Below are 16,054 nucleotides of genomic sequence, written 5' to 3'. Positions count from 1 at the left end.
TTTATTCCCCCAGTTATAGCAATGAAAATCCTAGAAAAGTAATGGTGTGTGCATCACCTGTGTGTGGGCTGTTGCCAGAGGGGGGAGAGACATTTGCCCAGCAGGTAAAATAAAGATGACTAACTTAACTACATGGCCAATTCAAAATACTGTATATTGTGTAGTTTAGCTAGTTAACTATTTAGCTATTAGCATGTATTTAATCTTATGTCCCAGGTCCTAAAATAACTTTCCACCGAAACTCATGTAGAACTGCAAATGCCCGACACCCAGTTGGTACAGGTGCTCGTGTGGAACCACAATTCCCGACTACTCCAATTGTAAAACCTTCTCAAGCGCTTAAAATTGGCCAGGAGTCCCCTCCTAACATACACTGAATTCTGTCAAAGTGACTAATTGACAAGTAACTCCTATGACTTATGTTGTCAAGATTTCACCTGAATATTTTTACCTTTTTAGAAATGGATAAACATCTTTGTTAGCTACCTCATCCTCCTTCGCCATTTGCTCCCTGGTTCACCGAATGAGGGAATTATTTTATAAAGACCAAGTATTTGGTTGTAATTGTAATGTTGCTGGGAGACCAACGCTCCGGGGTATGAAGGCATTTGCTCCAGACCTGCTCTACCACAGCTCATTTTGTTAAAAAAAATTATCACCTGCTCAACAGGACCTTGATAAGCTAACTCTTGTGTTTGAGCAGGGTTGGATCAAAGGCCTGCACGCCCAGTAGCTCTCCAGGTGGGTGGGGCTTGACAGACCACGTGTTTTATACTGTAGCCTATCAGTGTAATATTTAACTTTGGGGAGGGTTAAGTGCCTTGCTCATGGCACAACGGCAAGAGATGCACTACATGGGATCAGAGACCAGCAGTCTTCCATTGTCAACACCAGTGGTACTAATGAAGGATATTTTTATTCAAGCGTTTCCTTGCATCACACAACACAATTTTCAGTCACATTTTTGGCACATGGTCTTTGTTACAAGCCATTTTATTTACTAAAGAAATCTTTTCTAAAACAAAAGTGAATATTAAGTGCTGGAGGGATGTCATGTGTCCACAGCTTTTAGACCTGTTTGACAGTGAAGACCCGCGGGAGAGGGACTTCCTCAAAACCACTCTCCACAGGATATATGGGAAGTTCCTGGGACTACGGGCCTACATCAGAAAACACATCAATAATATATTTTATAGGTAAGTTTAATCTTAGCCGTTTTCGTTTTTTTTATGTCAGATAGTTTATTAACACATCAAATCAATTGCTAAAGATTCAATGGTGACTTGTGGTTGTTTTTAGTTTCATACCACTAAGAAATGGATGTTTGGTTGTGTAACTAAAATCTCTGTGTTTTTTGACAGGTTTATCTATGAGACTGAGCACCATAATGGAATAGCAGAATTACTGGAGATACTTGGAAGGTACACTTTAAGCTGTAACTCGGCGTGTATTGTTATTTTGGACTTTTATCCAGTCTCACAATGTCTTCTGGACTGCAGATAGGATCTCTAACCATTGCTCTGCTGCTGTTTTATCTGGTTTTATGTGTTTCATATTCATTACTATTTTGAGTTCAGTTGAAGTGATTTATATTAGAATCATTTGAATTGTTTCTCTCTCTTTCACAGTATAATCAATGGGTTTGCCTTACCACTAAAAGAAGAGCACAAGATATTCCTTTTAAAGGTCCTGTTGCCTTTGCACAAAGTCAAATCACTTAGTGTCTACCATCCGCAGGTAAGCTCTTGTGTCTGTTTAGGGGCTGGGTCGTGTTCATTGGGTACGAAATGGAAGAAAACAGACTGGAACGGGGAGGGACTTCCTTGTCCAATAAGAAACGTATGTTTTCGTTTTCCGTTGAAAGATTTGATTTAATCTTTTTTCATCTCAATTAGCTCACGCCAATGGCGACAGCTAGTCTTACTGGGGTCTGACGATAACGAAAAGAACATTACAAAATACTTTACAATTTACATACATTTAACATGTAGTGTGTGTGGACATTTTAAAACGTTTTCCATTGTGTGACCGTAATGAACACGACACAGCTCTGATTGTTCTATCAGCCATGCTACCCTGGGCTCATTTCAAGAGGGTGCGACGTTACAGAATGTTTCACACAGAAATACAGTGTATACAACAGACATGATTCTCTGCCAACAATAATAGGGAGTTTCAGCTCTATTTAATCCCTTTCTATCTGCCACATTCTGATTGTCCTGCCCCTTTTGCCCTATTGAATGCACACTATGGAAATGACTGATATTAGGTGTAGGTGGGGCTTATTTCCAATGGGGCCTGGCCTGTTCAGGCAGTGTGGAAGGTGAGGGCAGTAGCCTGGCTGCTACAAGCTAGCTGGAATCAGATATCTGCTACTCACAAGCCAGAATTACTATGAAGACAAAGGTCCTTGTCAGGGGCCTCTCCCTCTTTCTGGGCCAGCTTCTCGCTCGCAGTGTTTCTCTTGGTGTCTGCCGGACAGTTTCACTAGATAGATGGATAGAGATATATCTATATTCTCGCATACATATATATATCGTGAAACTGCTGTGCTATACATTGCTCTATGGACCATGGCATAATATCTACATTACAGCTTGATCAACTGTGTTAGAGCTAGCCTAATGCAAAATGAGAACACCTCACAAAAAGTAATTTTGTTACATTGCAGTTATACTGCAAGTATTACAGTTGCTGCAACTTCATGACTGCAATTATTTGTCAGTGACTATTGTCGTTGATAATGTCAACACAATTAGGCTGACAGGACCGGCCAGTGTCACCAGTAATTGTGTCCTATCGTTGTGAATGTCAACACAATTAGTCTGATTTTTAGGATCAGACAGTAATTGTGTTCCATTTGTCTTTTTCTCCCCCCCCTAGTTGGCATACTGTGTGGTGCAGTTTCTAGAGAAGGACAGCACTCTCACTGAACCAGTAAGTAATGACATTTCTGCTCACAAGTAAGATGTATTGATTACCCCTTCAGTGACGTCATATTCCGTCTTCTCTGAAGATTTTTGTATTGCAATGCATATCGACCCATTGATCAAAACGGATCGGTTACACTTTATAATCCTACTACACCGGCTGATGCTTGTCAGATGTGGCAGGGCTTGCAAACTATTACGTATTACAAAGGGAAACTGAGCTGCCCAGTGACCAGATGGGCTAAATGCCTTTTTTTATGCACGCTTCGAGGCAAGCAACACTGAAGCGTGCATGAGAGCACTAGCTGTTCCCGACTGCTGTGTGATCACGCTTTCCATAGCCGATGCGAGCAAGACCTTTTTAAACAGGTCAACATTCACAAGGCTGCGGGGCCAGACGGATTCTCAGGACAGGTACTCCAAGCATCACGCGGACCAACTGGCAGGTGGTTTCACTGACATGTTCAACCTCTCTCTGTCCGAGTCTGTAATACCAACATGTTTCAAGCAGACCACCATAGTCCCTGTGCCCAAGATTGCGAAGGTAACCTGCCTAAAAGATTACCGCTCATAGCACTCACGTCGGTTGCCATGAAGTACTTTGAAAGGGTGGTCATGGCTCACATCAACACCATCATCCCGGAAACCCTATACCCACTCCAATTCGCATACCACCCTAACAGATCCACAGATGACGCAATCACACTTGCACTCCACACTGCCCTTTCACACCCGGACAAAAGGAACACCTACAGTTGAAGTCGGAAGTTTACATACACCTTAGCCAAATACATTTAAACTCAGGTTTTCACAATTCCTGACATTTTAATCATAGTTAAAATTCCCTGTCTTAGGTCAGTTAGGATAACCACTTTATTTTTATGAATGTGAAATGTCAGAATAATAGTGATTTTATTTCAGCTTTTATTTCTTTCATCACATTCCCAGTGGGTCAGAAGTTTACATACACTCAATTAGTATTTGGCAGCATTGCCTTTAAATTGTTTAACTTGGGTAGCCTTCCACAAGTTTCCCACGATAAGTTGGGTGAATTTTGGCCTATTCCGCCTGACAGCTTGTGTAACTGAGTCAGGTTTGTGGGCGTCCTTGCTCGCACATGCTTTTTCAGTTCTGCCCAAATTTTCTATAGGAGTGAGGTCAGGGCTTTGTGATGGCCACTCCAATACCTTGACTTTTTCGTCCTTAAGCCGTTTTTCCACAACTTTGAAAGTATGCTTGGGGTCATTGTCCATTTGGAAGATCCATTTGCAACCAAGCTTTATATAGATACTTTTGTACCTGTTTCCTCCAGCATCTTCACAAGGTCCTTTGCTGCTGTTCTGGGATTGACTTGCACTTTTCACATCAAAGTACGTTCCTCTCTAGGAGACAGAACGCGTCTCCTTCCTGAGCGGTATGACGGCTGAGTGGTCCCATGATGTTTATACGTACTATTGTTTGTATAGATGAACGTGGTACCTTCAGGCGTTTGGAAATTGCTCCCACTGTTGAACCAGACTTGTGGAGGTCTACAAAAAAAAACATTCTGAGGTCTTGTCTGATTCTTTTTGTGTGTGTTGATTTTTCCCATGATGTCAAGCAAAGAGGCACTGAGTTTGAAGGTAGGCCTTTAAATACATCTACAGGTTCACCTCCAATTGATTCAAATGATGTCAATTAGCCTATCAGAAGCTTCTAAAGCCATAACACCATTTTCTGGAGTTTTCCAAGCTGTTTAAAGTTAGTTAACTTAGTGTATGTAAACTTCTGACCCACTGGACTTGTGATACAGTGAAATAATCTGTCTGTAAACAATTGTTGGAAAAATTGTGTCATGCACAAAGTAGATGTCCTAACCGACTTGCCAAACTATAGTTTGTTAACAAGACATTTGAGGAGTGGTTGAGAAACCAATTTTAATGACTTTAACCTAAGTGTATGTAACCTTCTGACTTCAACTGTATGTGAGATTGCTGTTCATTGACTACAGCTCAGTGTTCACCACTGTAGTGCCCACAAAGCTCATCACTAAGCTAAGGACTCTGGGACTAAACACCTCCCGCTGCAACTCTGGGACTTCCTGACGGGCCGCCCCCAGGTAGTAAGGGTAGGTAACAACACATCCACCATGCTGACCCTCAACACGTGGGCCCCTAAGGGGTGCATGCTTAGTCCCCCCCTGTTCACCCAAGGCTGCACTGCCACGCACGACTCCAACATCATTAAGTTGGCTGACGACAACGGTGGTAGGCCTGATCACCAACAACAATGAGACAGACTGTAGGGAGGAGGTCCGAGACCTGGCAGTGTGGGTACAAGGGCAACAACTTCTCCTTGACGTGAGCAAGACAAAGGAGCTGATCGTGGCCTACAGGAAAAGATGGGCCGAACACGCCCCCATTCACATCGACGGGGCTGTAGTGGAGTGTGTCGAGAGCTTGGCGTCTACATCACCAACAAACTATCATGGTCCAAATTAGAGGTCGACTGAGTGATTTTTTTTTCAATGCCGATACCTATTATTGGATGACCCAAAAAGTTGATTTAATAATTTTTTTTATATCATGTATTTGTAGTTGTGACAATTACAACAATACTGAATGAACAATGAACACTTATTTTAACTTAATATAATAAATAAATAAAAATATATTTAGTCTCAAATAAATAAACATGTTCAATTTGGTTTAAATAATGCAAAAACGGTGTTGGAGAAAGTAAAAGTGCATTATGTGCCATCTAAAAAAGCTAACGTGTAAGTTCCTTGCTCAGAACATGAGAACATATGAAAGCTGGTGGTTCCTTTTAACATGAGTCTTCAATATTCCCAGGTAAGAAGATTTAGGTTGTAGTTATTATAGGAATTATAGGACTATTTCTCTCTAAACCATTTGTATTTCATATATTTGACTTTTGAATGTTCATATAGGCACTAGAGTATTTCCAGCCTAATCTCGGGAGTTGATAGGCTTGAAGTCATGAACAGCACTGTGATTTAAGCATTGCGAAAGGCTGCTGGCAAACGCAGGAAAGTGCTTTTTGGGTGAATGATTACGAGCATGCAGCTGCCTTCCACCGCTCAGTGAGACTGCTCTATCAAATCAGACTTATAATACACACAGAAATACGAGCCTTAGGTCTTTCATATGGTTTTGGTAAAATACTATATTATGGCAAGAATGGCTCAAATAAGAAAATTGAAATGACAGTCCACCATTACTTTCAGACATGAAGCTCAGTCAATCTGGAACATTTCAAGAACTTTGAACAGTTATTCAAGTGCAGTCGCAAAAACCATCAAGTGCTATGATGAATCTGACTCTCATGAGGACGGTCACAGGAAAGGAAGACCAAGAGTTACCTCTGCTGCACCAGAAAAGTTCATTAGTTACCAGCCTCAGAAATTGCAGCCCAAAGGCTTCAGAGTTCAAGTAACCGACACCTCTTAACATCAACTGTTCAGAGGAGACTGAATGATGCCTTCATGGTGAAATTGCTGCAAAGAAATCATCTCTAAAGGACACCAATAAGAAGAAGAGACTTGCTTGGGCCAAGAAACACGAGCAATGGACATTAGACCGGTGGAAATTTGTCCTTTTGGTCTGATGAGTCCATGTGTGGTTCCCACTCTGAAGCATGGATGTGGGGGTGCTTTGCTGGTGACACTCTGTGATTTATTTAGAATTTCAAGGCACACTTAACCAGCATGGCTACCACAGCATTCTGCCGCGATACCCCATCCCATCTGGTTTGCGCTTAGTGGGACTATCATTTTATTTTTCAACAGGACAATGACCCAAAACACACCTCCAGGCTGTGTAAGGGCTATTTGTTCAAGAAAGTGATGGAGTGCTGCATCAGATGACTTGGCCTACACAATCACCTGACCTCAACCCAATTGAGATGGTTTGGGATGAGTTGGACCGCAGAGTGAAGGAAAAGCAGCCAACAAGTGCTCAGCATATGTGGGAACTCCTTTAAGACTGTTGGAAAAGCATTCCAGGTGAAGCTGGTTGAGAGAATGCCAAGAGTGTGCAAAGCTGTCAAGGCAAAGGGTGGCCTCTTTGAAGAATCTCAAATATATTTTGATTTGTTTAACTTTTTTTGTGGTTACTACGTGATTCCATATGTGTTATTTCATAGTTTGTCTTAACTATTATTATACAATGTATGAAATAGTGAAACTAAAGAAAACCCCTAGAATAAGTAGGTGTGTCCAAAAGTAAAGAACCCCTAGAATGAGTAGGTGTGTCCAAAAGTAAAGAACCCCTAGAATGAGTAGGTGTGTCCAAAAGTAAAGAACCCCTAGAATGAGTAGGTGTGTCCAAAAGTAAAGAACCCCTAGAATGAGTAGGTGTGTCCAAATGTTTTGACTGGTGCTGTACATGTACAAATGACCTCGACTAACCTGTATCCCCGTACATTGACTTGGTACCGATACTCCCTGTATATAGCCTTTGTTATTTTAACTAGGCTAGTCAGTTGAGAACAAATTCATATTTACAATGACGGCATACCCAAGCCAAACCCGGATGCCCCCGTGCCAATTGTGCACTGCCCTATGAGACTCTCAATCATGGCCAGATGTGATACAGGCTGGATTCGAACCAGGGACTGTAGTTTTGTCTCTTGCACTAAGATGCAGTGCCTTAGACTGCTGCACCACTCGAGAGCTTTTATTGTTACTTTAGTCTATTTAGTAAATATTTTCTTAACTGTTTTACGGGCTTTTAAGTAAGCATTTCACGGTAAGGTCTTGTTGTTGTATTCGGCGCATGTGACATAATTTATTTAGACTTTAATGAACAGCAATGTGTGTAAATGCTCTTTGCATGTAAACCTAAACGATTTTATAAAAAGTTAAATTTATAGTTAAAGTAATGTTTTTGCTTATTCATGAACGTTACTGTATATGTTACTCACTGATCTGTTGGTCAAGATCCACTCCACTCCCTGCTCATTGTGTCTCCCAGGTGGTCATGGCCCTTCTGAAATACTGGCCCAAGACTCACTCCCCCAAAGAGGTGATGTTCCTTAACGAGCTGGAGGAGATTCTAGACGTCATCGAGCCATCCGAGTTCGTCAAGGTCATGGAGCCACTGTTCAGGCAGCTGGCCAAGTGTGTGTCCAGCCCACACTTCCAGGTGACTGACCCCATGCCATGGGAACCCTGTTATTGGTGTCCTTTAACTTTTAGTCATTACGGTTATGTGGGAAAGTGAATTTGAGTAGTGAAATGTTTCTAGTTGGTTCCTAGAACTAAGCAGTCCATTGAAACAGAACAAGATCCAGGATGTAATGAGCGTACCGCCTGGTTCGACCTTGTAGTGGAAACCAACATGAGGGGTTCTAGAGATCTTATTTTTAGGCTTAATAGAAGGATGTTTCACCAATCAAGTGTGTTTCTCTATCTCTCAACAGTCGTGGCCAAAAGTTTTAAATGACACAAATTTTAATTTTCACTAAGTCTGCTGCCTCAGTTTGTATGATGGCAATTTGCATATAGTCCAGAATGTTATGAAGATTGATCAGATGAATAACAATTCATTGCAAAGTCCCTCTTTGCCATGCAAATGAACTGAATCCCCAAAAAACATTTCCACTGCATTTCAGAACTGCCACAAAAGGACCAACTTACATCATGTCAGTGAGTCTCTCGTTAACACAGGTGTGAGTGTTGATGAGGACAAGGCTGGAGATCACTCTGACAAGCTGATTGAGTTCAAATAACAGATAACTTGAAGCTTCAAAAGGAGGGTGGTGCTGGGAATCATTGTTCTTCCTCTGTCAATCATGGTTAACTGCAAGGAAACACGTGCTGTCATCATTGCTTTGCACAAAAAGGGCTTCATAGGCAAGGATATTGCTGCCAGTAAGATTGCACATAAATCAACCATTTATCGGATCATCAAGAACTTCAAGGAGAGCGGTTAAATTGTTGTGAAGAAGGCTTCAGGGTGCCCAAGAAAGTCCAGCAAGAGCCAGAACCGTCTCCTAAAGTTGATTCAGCTGCGGGATCAGGGCACCACCAGTACAGAGCTTGCTCAGGAATGGCAGCAGGCAGGTGTGAGTGCATCTGCACGCACAGTGAGGCGAAGACTTTTGGTGGGTGGCCTGGTGTCAAGAATGGCAGCAAAGAAGCCACTTCTTTCTAGGAAAAACATCAGGGACTGACTGATATTCTGAAAAAGGTACAGGGATTGGATTGCTGAGGACTGGGATAAAGTAATTTTCTCTGAATCCCCTTTCCGATTGTTTGGGGCATCTGGAAAAAAGCTTGTCCGGAGAAGACAAGGTGAGCATTACCACTAGTCCTGTGTCATGCCAACAGTAAAGCATCCTGAGACCATTCATGTGTAGGCTTCTCAGCCAAGGGAGTGGGCTCACTCACAATTTTGCCTAAGATCACAGTCATGAATAAAGAATGGTACCAACACATCCTCAGAGAGCAACATCTCCCAACCATCCAGGAACAGTTTGACGAACAATGCCTTTTCCAGCATGATGGAGCACCTTGCCATAAGGCAAAAGTTATAACTAAGTGTCTCGGGGAACCAAACATCGATATTTTGGGTCCATGGCCAGGAAACCCCCCAGACCTTAATCCCATTGAGAACTTGTGGTCAATCCTCAAGAGGCTGGTGGACAAACAAAAACCCACACATTCTGACAAACTCCAAGCATTGATTATGCAAGAATGGGCTGCCATCAGTCAGCATGTGGCCCAGAAGTTAATTGACAGCATGCCAGGGTGGATTGCAGAGGTCTTGAAAAAGAAGTGTTGACACTGCAAATATTGACTCTTTGCATCAACTTCATGTAATTGTCAATAAAAGCCTTTGACACTTATGAATTGCTTGTAATTATACACTAGTATTTGATTAGTAACATCTGACAAAAATATCTAAAGACACTGGAGCAGCAAACTTTGTTGAAATTAATATTTGTGTCATACTCAACTTTTGGCCACGACTGTATATACTGCGCCTCCTGCCATCACCATTATGGGTGAGCTGTCCTCATCGATGGTGCTGTGTGCTTTGGGTCATTGTGCAGGTAGCAGAGAGAGCTCTGTACTACTGGAACAACGAGTACATCATGAGTCTGATCAGCGACAACGCAGCCAAAATCCTGCCCATCATGTTCCCGGCGCTCTACCGCAACTCCAAGACCCACTGGAACAAGTAAGTAGCCCCTCTTCAAAAAGAGCCGTGTTCATTCGGTACCAAAAGAAAGACCACAAACTAAGATATAGAGCGATTACCTGGTCCAGGAAGACATTTTTCATTTTCAGCTGTAACACCTAATAACAGTGACCTTGATCTGCCCTCATATGCCACTCACTCCAAGATCTCAGAACATGTAGTGTTAGCAAGACCTGAGTTTAAATACTATACTATACACTTTTTAGCTGCTCTTGATTGAGCTTGCCTGGCTTTTTTAAATTTTTCTTAGCTTTTTTTGTGAGCTTGCCTAGCTGTTTTTGTGAGCTTGCCTGGCGCAAAATAACCAGTGGCAAAAGTGCACAGCCATCTGGCATTACAGGCAGGTTATATCAAACAGATGACCAATAAAACACATTCTGTTCTTTGGAGGCATATTTAATTAACAAACAAACTAACTAAATATATGATTAGAAAGTTCAACACCTTACCAAACTGTTTTATGTGGAACAAGACTTTTAATATTAAGCTGCTCTGAAAGTGCTAGTGTTGACTGCAGGGAGCTCAACAGTGGTTCAGACTTACTTTAGTCATTCACTGGAATCTAATTTTTGGTTTGGGCTGGAGGACAGGGCTCCCCTTTATAGACATGACGGGCAGACTGACTCTCGCTGCTGTCTTTGCCCGTGTGTCTGTCTCTCTGCAGGACCATCCATGGCCTAATCTACAACGCTCTCAAGCTCTTCATGGAGATGAACCAGAAGTTGTTTGATGACTGCACACAGCAGTTCAGAGCAGAGAAAAACAAGTATGTAATATGCTAATCTGAAATGAGAATATTGTATATCTCAAATCTTGACTACAGATTGTAGTTAGTACATCATATTCTAGTCTTAATGTGAATGATAATATTACATTTAAAATGTGGAACCTGTTCAGTAAATATTCTCATTCAGATTAGCATGTATCAAATCTTATATGACTATATATTGTAATGGTAAATAGATTATGATAATATATTTTCTTCCAGATTAGCATGTCTCAAAGTTTAGACAGTATTGTAATGATTATTACATATGCAAATCTGAATGATAATATATCATATATACATTGTACTGACTGTAGAGGGGGGGTTACTGTAGGGGGGGCTGAGGTTATGATTGTAGATGTTTGTTTCCTCCTATAGAGAGAAGGCTAAGTCAAAAGACCGGGAAGAGGCTTGGATCAAGATTGAGAACCTTGCCAAATCCAACCCACAGGTGTGTGTGTGTGTGAGGGACACACAGCAGTGTATACATGTGTGGCATCTAAAGAGCTGAAGTAGTTTCCTTTCCGTCTTCTCTCTGAGGACTGTTTGCTGTGCAGAGTATGCCCAGTCTTTTCTACCACATGCTCTGCATCACCCTTTCCTGGTTAAGATCAGGAGGTTGATCAGGAGATTGGTTGGTTGCTGAATGATATATTGGCATACGATCTCCGTGACCAACCCTGTACTAAGTCAAGTGAAATGTCAGTTGGCTGAATGGTCTTCCTAAACTGCATTCCTATTTTATATTGCTTAATTTCTGGTCTCAGTAAATACAAACTAAGGTGGAAGTACCTACTGTGAACTGCATTGCCAATGTCTTGTTTTATTATAGGTAGTCTTCTAGGGTGGATGTTGAACAGTCCTAGTATAAGGTAAAATCTACTCTTAATGACCGTACTAACGATCAGTTGAATTAGTCTGTCTGCACCGCATCATTTTCTACTCTCACCAGATATCTAATAGAAGCCATGACTCCAGCATCCAATTTCAAAACTTTTCTGTTTATCTAAACTCTCTCTCTGAATCTTTCGTCTTTGCATGCGACTTAAGTCTCTTTCTCCCATTTTCTTTTTGTGTGTTCGTTTCCTGTTAACATTAGTCTCTTATCCGTGTTGATTCCACTGGCCTCAACGGTCCAGTAGCAATGGCGTCTGATGGTCCATTAACCTATGAGGAAGTTCACAGGTTAAAAAAGACTGTAACGGAAGAAGTCGCCCAGGTAACTGTCCGTCTTCGGTCTGTCCGTCAGTGCTGATCTTGGATCAGGTCCCCCCCTGCACCTGTCATCTTAATCATTATGATCTACTCTGAGACGTGTTATGACATTGGGCCCTGATCACTCTTTTCAAAATGGGTCCTGGACTGTTTCTCCTATAGAGGAGGGATGACTCATCAACTGTTTCTCCTATAGAGGAGGGATGACTCATCAGACCATGGACTGAACACTGGAATCAACTACTTTTGTTATTGTCTGTTCTCTCTTCGACTCTCACCTTTCCTTCCTTCCTTCCCTTCTTTCTTTCTTTTTCTTTCTTTCTGTTAAATGTCATGAGGGTAGTCCTGGTAGCTAACATTTCACCAACTCTTTTCTCACCGTCCTGTTTGGTGCATGGCTGCCTTAGTTCATTAGCATGACGCATGGTGAGCGGTTTTCTGTCAATTGGTGATTCTCTAAACATGACTTTGTAATGTGAAAAAAGGAGTGGTACTTGTGGCAAACACGTAGTAGACCATACTCAGGAGGATACTGTAGTTACAAGCAAAGCATTTTTATTCCATTGGACCGAACTCTCTCTAACACTCTCCCCTTCCCCTGTTGCAGTTACGAACGAGAGACCAGAGGAAAGACCGGCCTATGATGCGGCGTAAGTCTGATCTCCCTCAGGACATCTACACCGCAAAAGCCTTGGAGACCCGTCGCCGAGCCGACGTCATGATCACTACCCGCGATGGGCTCTAGGTCTGCCCCTCTCTCTCTAGTTTCCAGTCCCATCTTCTCTCTTTCCTCTAGTGTCCAGTCCCCTCTTCTCTCCACCCTCATCCACACAGCACATTCAGATTACTGGCCCAGTTTCCTCATCGTCGCCAGTACACCCCCCCCCCCCCCCTGGATTTCTGCTTTCTCAGGTGTTTCTTTTTGGGAGGGGTGGGGCCGCAACTTTCTTTTTTAGTCTTGCCATCAATTTTTTTTGCTTAATCGTGCATAACAGTATCAGCTCATCCCTCCAGGCTCTTACTGTACAAATGAAAATGGGGAAGTTCCGTTCCACTAGCAACATGACAAGCTCCTATGTTCCCCCATTGAGCGCAGTTGGTAGAGAGCAGAAACAGAATGAGGGAGGCTCCTCTCGTTTCCTGTTAAGGGGAAACTAAACTAAGAACAGCCATTGTTGGATGGTGGGGGGTGACTGGATCGACTTTTCGGAAGTTTTGTTTGTTCTCTAGTTTATGTTTTGTTTTTGTAATCCCAGGGACATTTGCCAGTGCCAAGACTGTTTGTTCTTTCTGTGTCTGTTTTTCTGTGTGAGACAAACCAGGATGACTATCTAGGTAGACAGCCTGTGTCGTTTGCCTTCGTTTTTTTGGAGCCTTAGATGATTCAAATGTTGTTTTTTAATGTTTTTTTAATAAGCTGAAGAGCAACAGGACTTTCTGAAGTGACTGATCCATCTGTTCTGATGAAGTCACTTTATGACTAGGATGGAGGGCAGGACGGGAGGTTCTCTGTGGACACTGGACTCTTTACACCCTACACTTTGTGCCATGCACATTCTTTCGTTGGATTGATTTCCCTTCTGTTGAAGTCCATTGGCAATATGTGAGCCAGATCACAATGAAATATTGACAGTTCAAACAATGGTACTTATTTCATACGGAGAAACACATTGGGTGGTTGTTAGTCTGCACCCAGTTTGTCATATTCAAAAGCCCTTTTTAGACATGTCAGTCTCCTTAATTCATACATAATGCATGTCCCCACTTCTTACTGCTATTGGGAGGCTTCATTTAACTCTCAATGGCCAGCTAGGAAGTGTTTGGTTTGACACAGAGTCCATCAAGACACCTGTAGCCACACACACTGTAATGCTACGTTATGCAGAACATTCCACAAACGTTCCAACTGAAATGACATTATGACACTTTATCTGGGGGTGTCAGTTTGAGGAAGGCGAGGTGCAGAATTACTCATCTCGATCACATAATACGTTATTTGGGATGTAGGGTGACGTTGTAGAACTGTGATTCTGCACAGCCCGACTGTAATGAAGTCCTTCTCAAAAGCACACCTTGTCCTCAGATGCAGGCTTTTCAGAAGCCCTGGCGCTGCTTGCTAGTCAAGCATGTTCCAGAAGTACACATGGTATCACATGCCCTGAAGCCCCCCCCCCCCCCCCACAGCGTTCTCACGTTTCCCTGTGTTGGTTTTTACCAGTGCCCTCCTACCCAGAGGTGCTTTGCTGTGGAGCTGAAAGGACTGTTACTTGTCTTGTTGTGAAGTACTGAACAAATGGGGATCAGAGAGCTGTTTATCGAATGGCGGAATGCTACACGATGAGAACAGCAACACTGTTTGGATGACAACCGTTTCATGTGACAGTTGAATGAGCAGAGGAAGAGGCTATTTCAAACCTGAATACCTCTTTGGATGATATCTGTAACCGTTAAGAATAAGTCTATTGAAAAAGCACTTCCTGAAACTTGAAAGATGTGACATGTTTGTGTATCTTCAATGAAGCGCTCTTCAGTGTCCCGTTGAGTCTATATGTACAGTCTGTTCTGCTTCCTCAAGTTCAGGAAGCTGTCCATTTCCTGGACTGGACAAGGAAACGACCCATAAGTAAGCATTTCAGTGTTAGTCCGCGCCTGTTGTTTACGAAGCATGTGACGAATACAATTTAATTTGATTGGGGCCCCATTGTAAATGTTGGTCTTTCTCTGGTACCATTGTTTGAACTTGCAAATCTAGTATGTGTATCCAATCTGTATTGTCTTTTCTGTTTCTAGTCTCTGGCAACTGGTAGCCTGGATGCTCGTTTTAGCATTGTAGCTGCCAATGGAAAAGGCCAATGTTGAACGACTGACATCCAGGCTTGGCTTGGTAACTACATTATTAATACTTAAATGCAAAAAGGTGTTCATTTATCTTTTGTCCTGGACGAATGGCACTCGCCGAAACAATTTGACCCCCCCCCCCCCCCCCCCCCCCACAAAAAAAAGAAATCTTCACTTTTATATAACAGTATCATTTGGAAAGATGTTTGATCAGTTTGCTTTTTATCTGTGTTCAAACTGTTGTTTTTTTTAAGACACATCAATTACTCGTATGACAAGTTAGACAACAAATGATTTGGATTGTTTTCCGGAATTGTTTGCTTGGCCTCTGCAGGTTTTTAGTTAGAACATGTACTTTCCAGAATATAATAACTTGACAAGTGTCCTTTTGTCTGTGATCTGTACTATGTGGCTTCATTTAATATTGTACATATGATTTACTTTGTTTTATGTAGTGTTATATCTAGATTAATTTTGTATAAAATTGTCCTCTGTACAGAATAAAACATCAATAGCAATGACAAAGAAGTCAATGTGGCACATAACTTCTCTCTCCCCTGTAACTTTCTGCATTATTAGAAATAACACATCTAATATTTTCTTTAATTCCCTCTTCCCAATTATCTGTGACCAGATTTCAGTCCGTAGCCTTTTGTGTGCTTTTATCACAATCTCAAGTGGTGTTCATCTGTAATAGAATGAATAAAGAGAATATTTGAATTTTATATTTTCAACCATACATCAATTCTGGAGGCATTTTACTTCACGGAAGTCTCAAAACGCAGTCGGTTATTATATGTTTTGACAGTTAAGTGTATATGATTTGATCTGAGGGAAAATGGATATGGCTAAAAATGATTTCTTCCTCCTCACTTACTGTATAGACACCCCTTTTGGGTGGTGGACCATTCTTGACACACACACAGCCGGCAGTGTTGCCGTTCTTGATACAAACCGATGCGCCTGGCACCTACTAGCATACCCCGTTAAGACATTTAAATCTTGCCCATTCACTCTCTGAATGGCACAGTTTTTTTTAAAATGTTTATTTTATTTCACCTTGTATTTAACCAGGTAAGCTATTTGATAACAAGTTCTCA

The 16,054-nt window shown here is 41.9% G+C and overlaps 1 protein-coding gene across 5 annotated transcripts in view; it reads left to right on the top strand.

Annotated features, from left to right (window-relative positions):
• The window catches only part of ppp2r5ca (protein phosphatase 2, regulatory subunit B', gamma a), a 55,624-nt gene extending 39,931 nt beyond the window's left edge, over positions 1-15,693 (top strand). For 2 of the 5 annotated variants that reach the window (XM_020488354.2, XM_031829214.1), the window contains 10 exons: positions 1,066-1,196; positions 1,362-1,421; positions 1,629-1,737; positions 2,884-2,937; positions 7,904-8,074; positions 9,987-10,114; positions 10,800-10,901; positions 11,280-11,352; positions 11,734-11,773; positions 12,724-15,693. In XM_020488354.2, coding sequence (XP_020343943.1) covers positions 1,066-1,196; positions 1,362-1,421; positions 1,629-1,737; positions 2,884-2,937; positions 7,904-8,074; positions 9,987-10,114; positions 10,800-10,901; positions 11,280-11,352; positions 11,734-11,745 — 840 coding nt within the window. In that variant the 3' untranslated portion in view covers positions 11,746-11,773; positions 12,724-15,693. Of the gene's footprint in view, positions 1-1,065; positions 1,197-1,361; positions 1,422-1,628; positions 1,738-2,883; positions 2,938-7,903; positions 8,075-9,986; positions 10,115-10,799; positions 10,902-11,279; positions 11,365-11,733; positions 11,774-12,000; positions 12,121-12,723 lie in introns of all 5 variants that reach the window. The other 3 variants (XM_020488353.2, XM_020488355.2, XM_020488357.2) reach the window with 2 other exon arrangements.
• The last annotated feature ends 361 nt before the right edge of the window (positions 15,694-16,054 follow it).

The sequence above is a fragment of the Oncorhynchus kisutch genome, linkage group LG7, assembly GCF_002021735.2.
Source record: "Oncorhynchus kisutch isolate 150728-3 linkage group LG7, Okis_V2, whole genome shotgun sequence".
Taxonomy (NCBI): Eukaryota; Metazoa; Chordata; class Actinopteri; order Salmoniformes; family Salmonidae; genus Oncorhynchus; species Oncorhynchus kisutch.
This window is presented reverse-complemented; position numbering and strand designations above follow the sequence as displayed.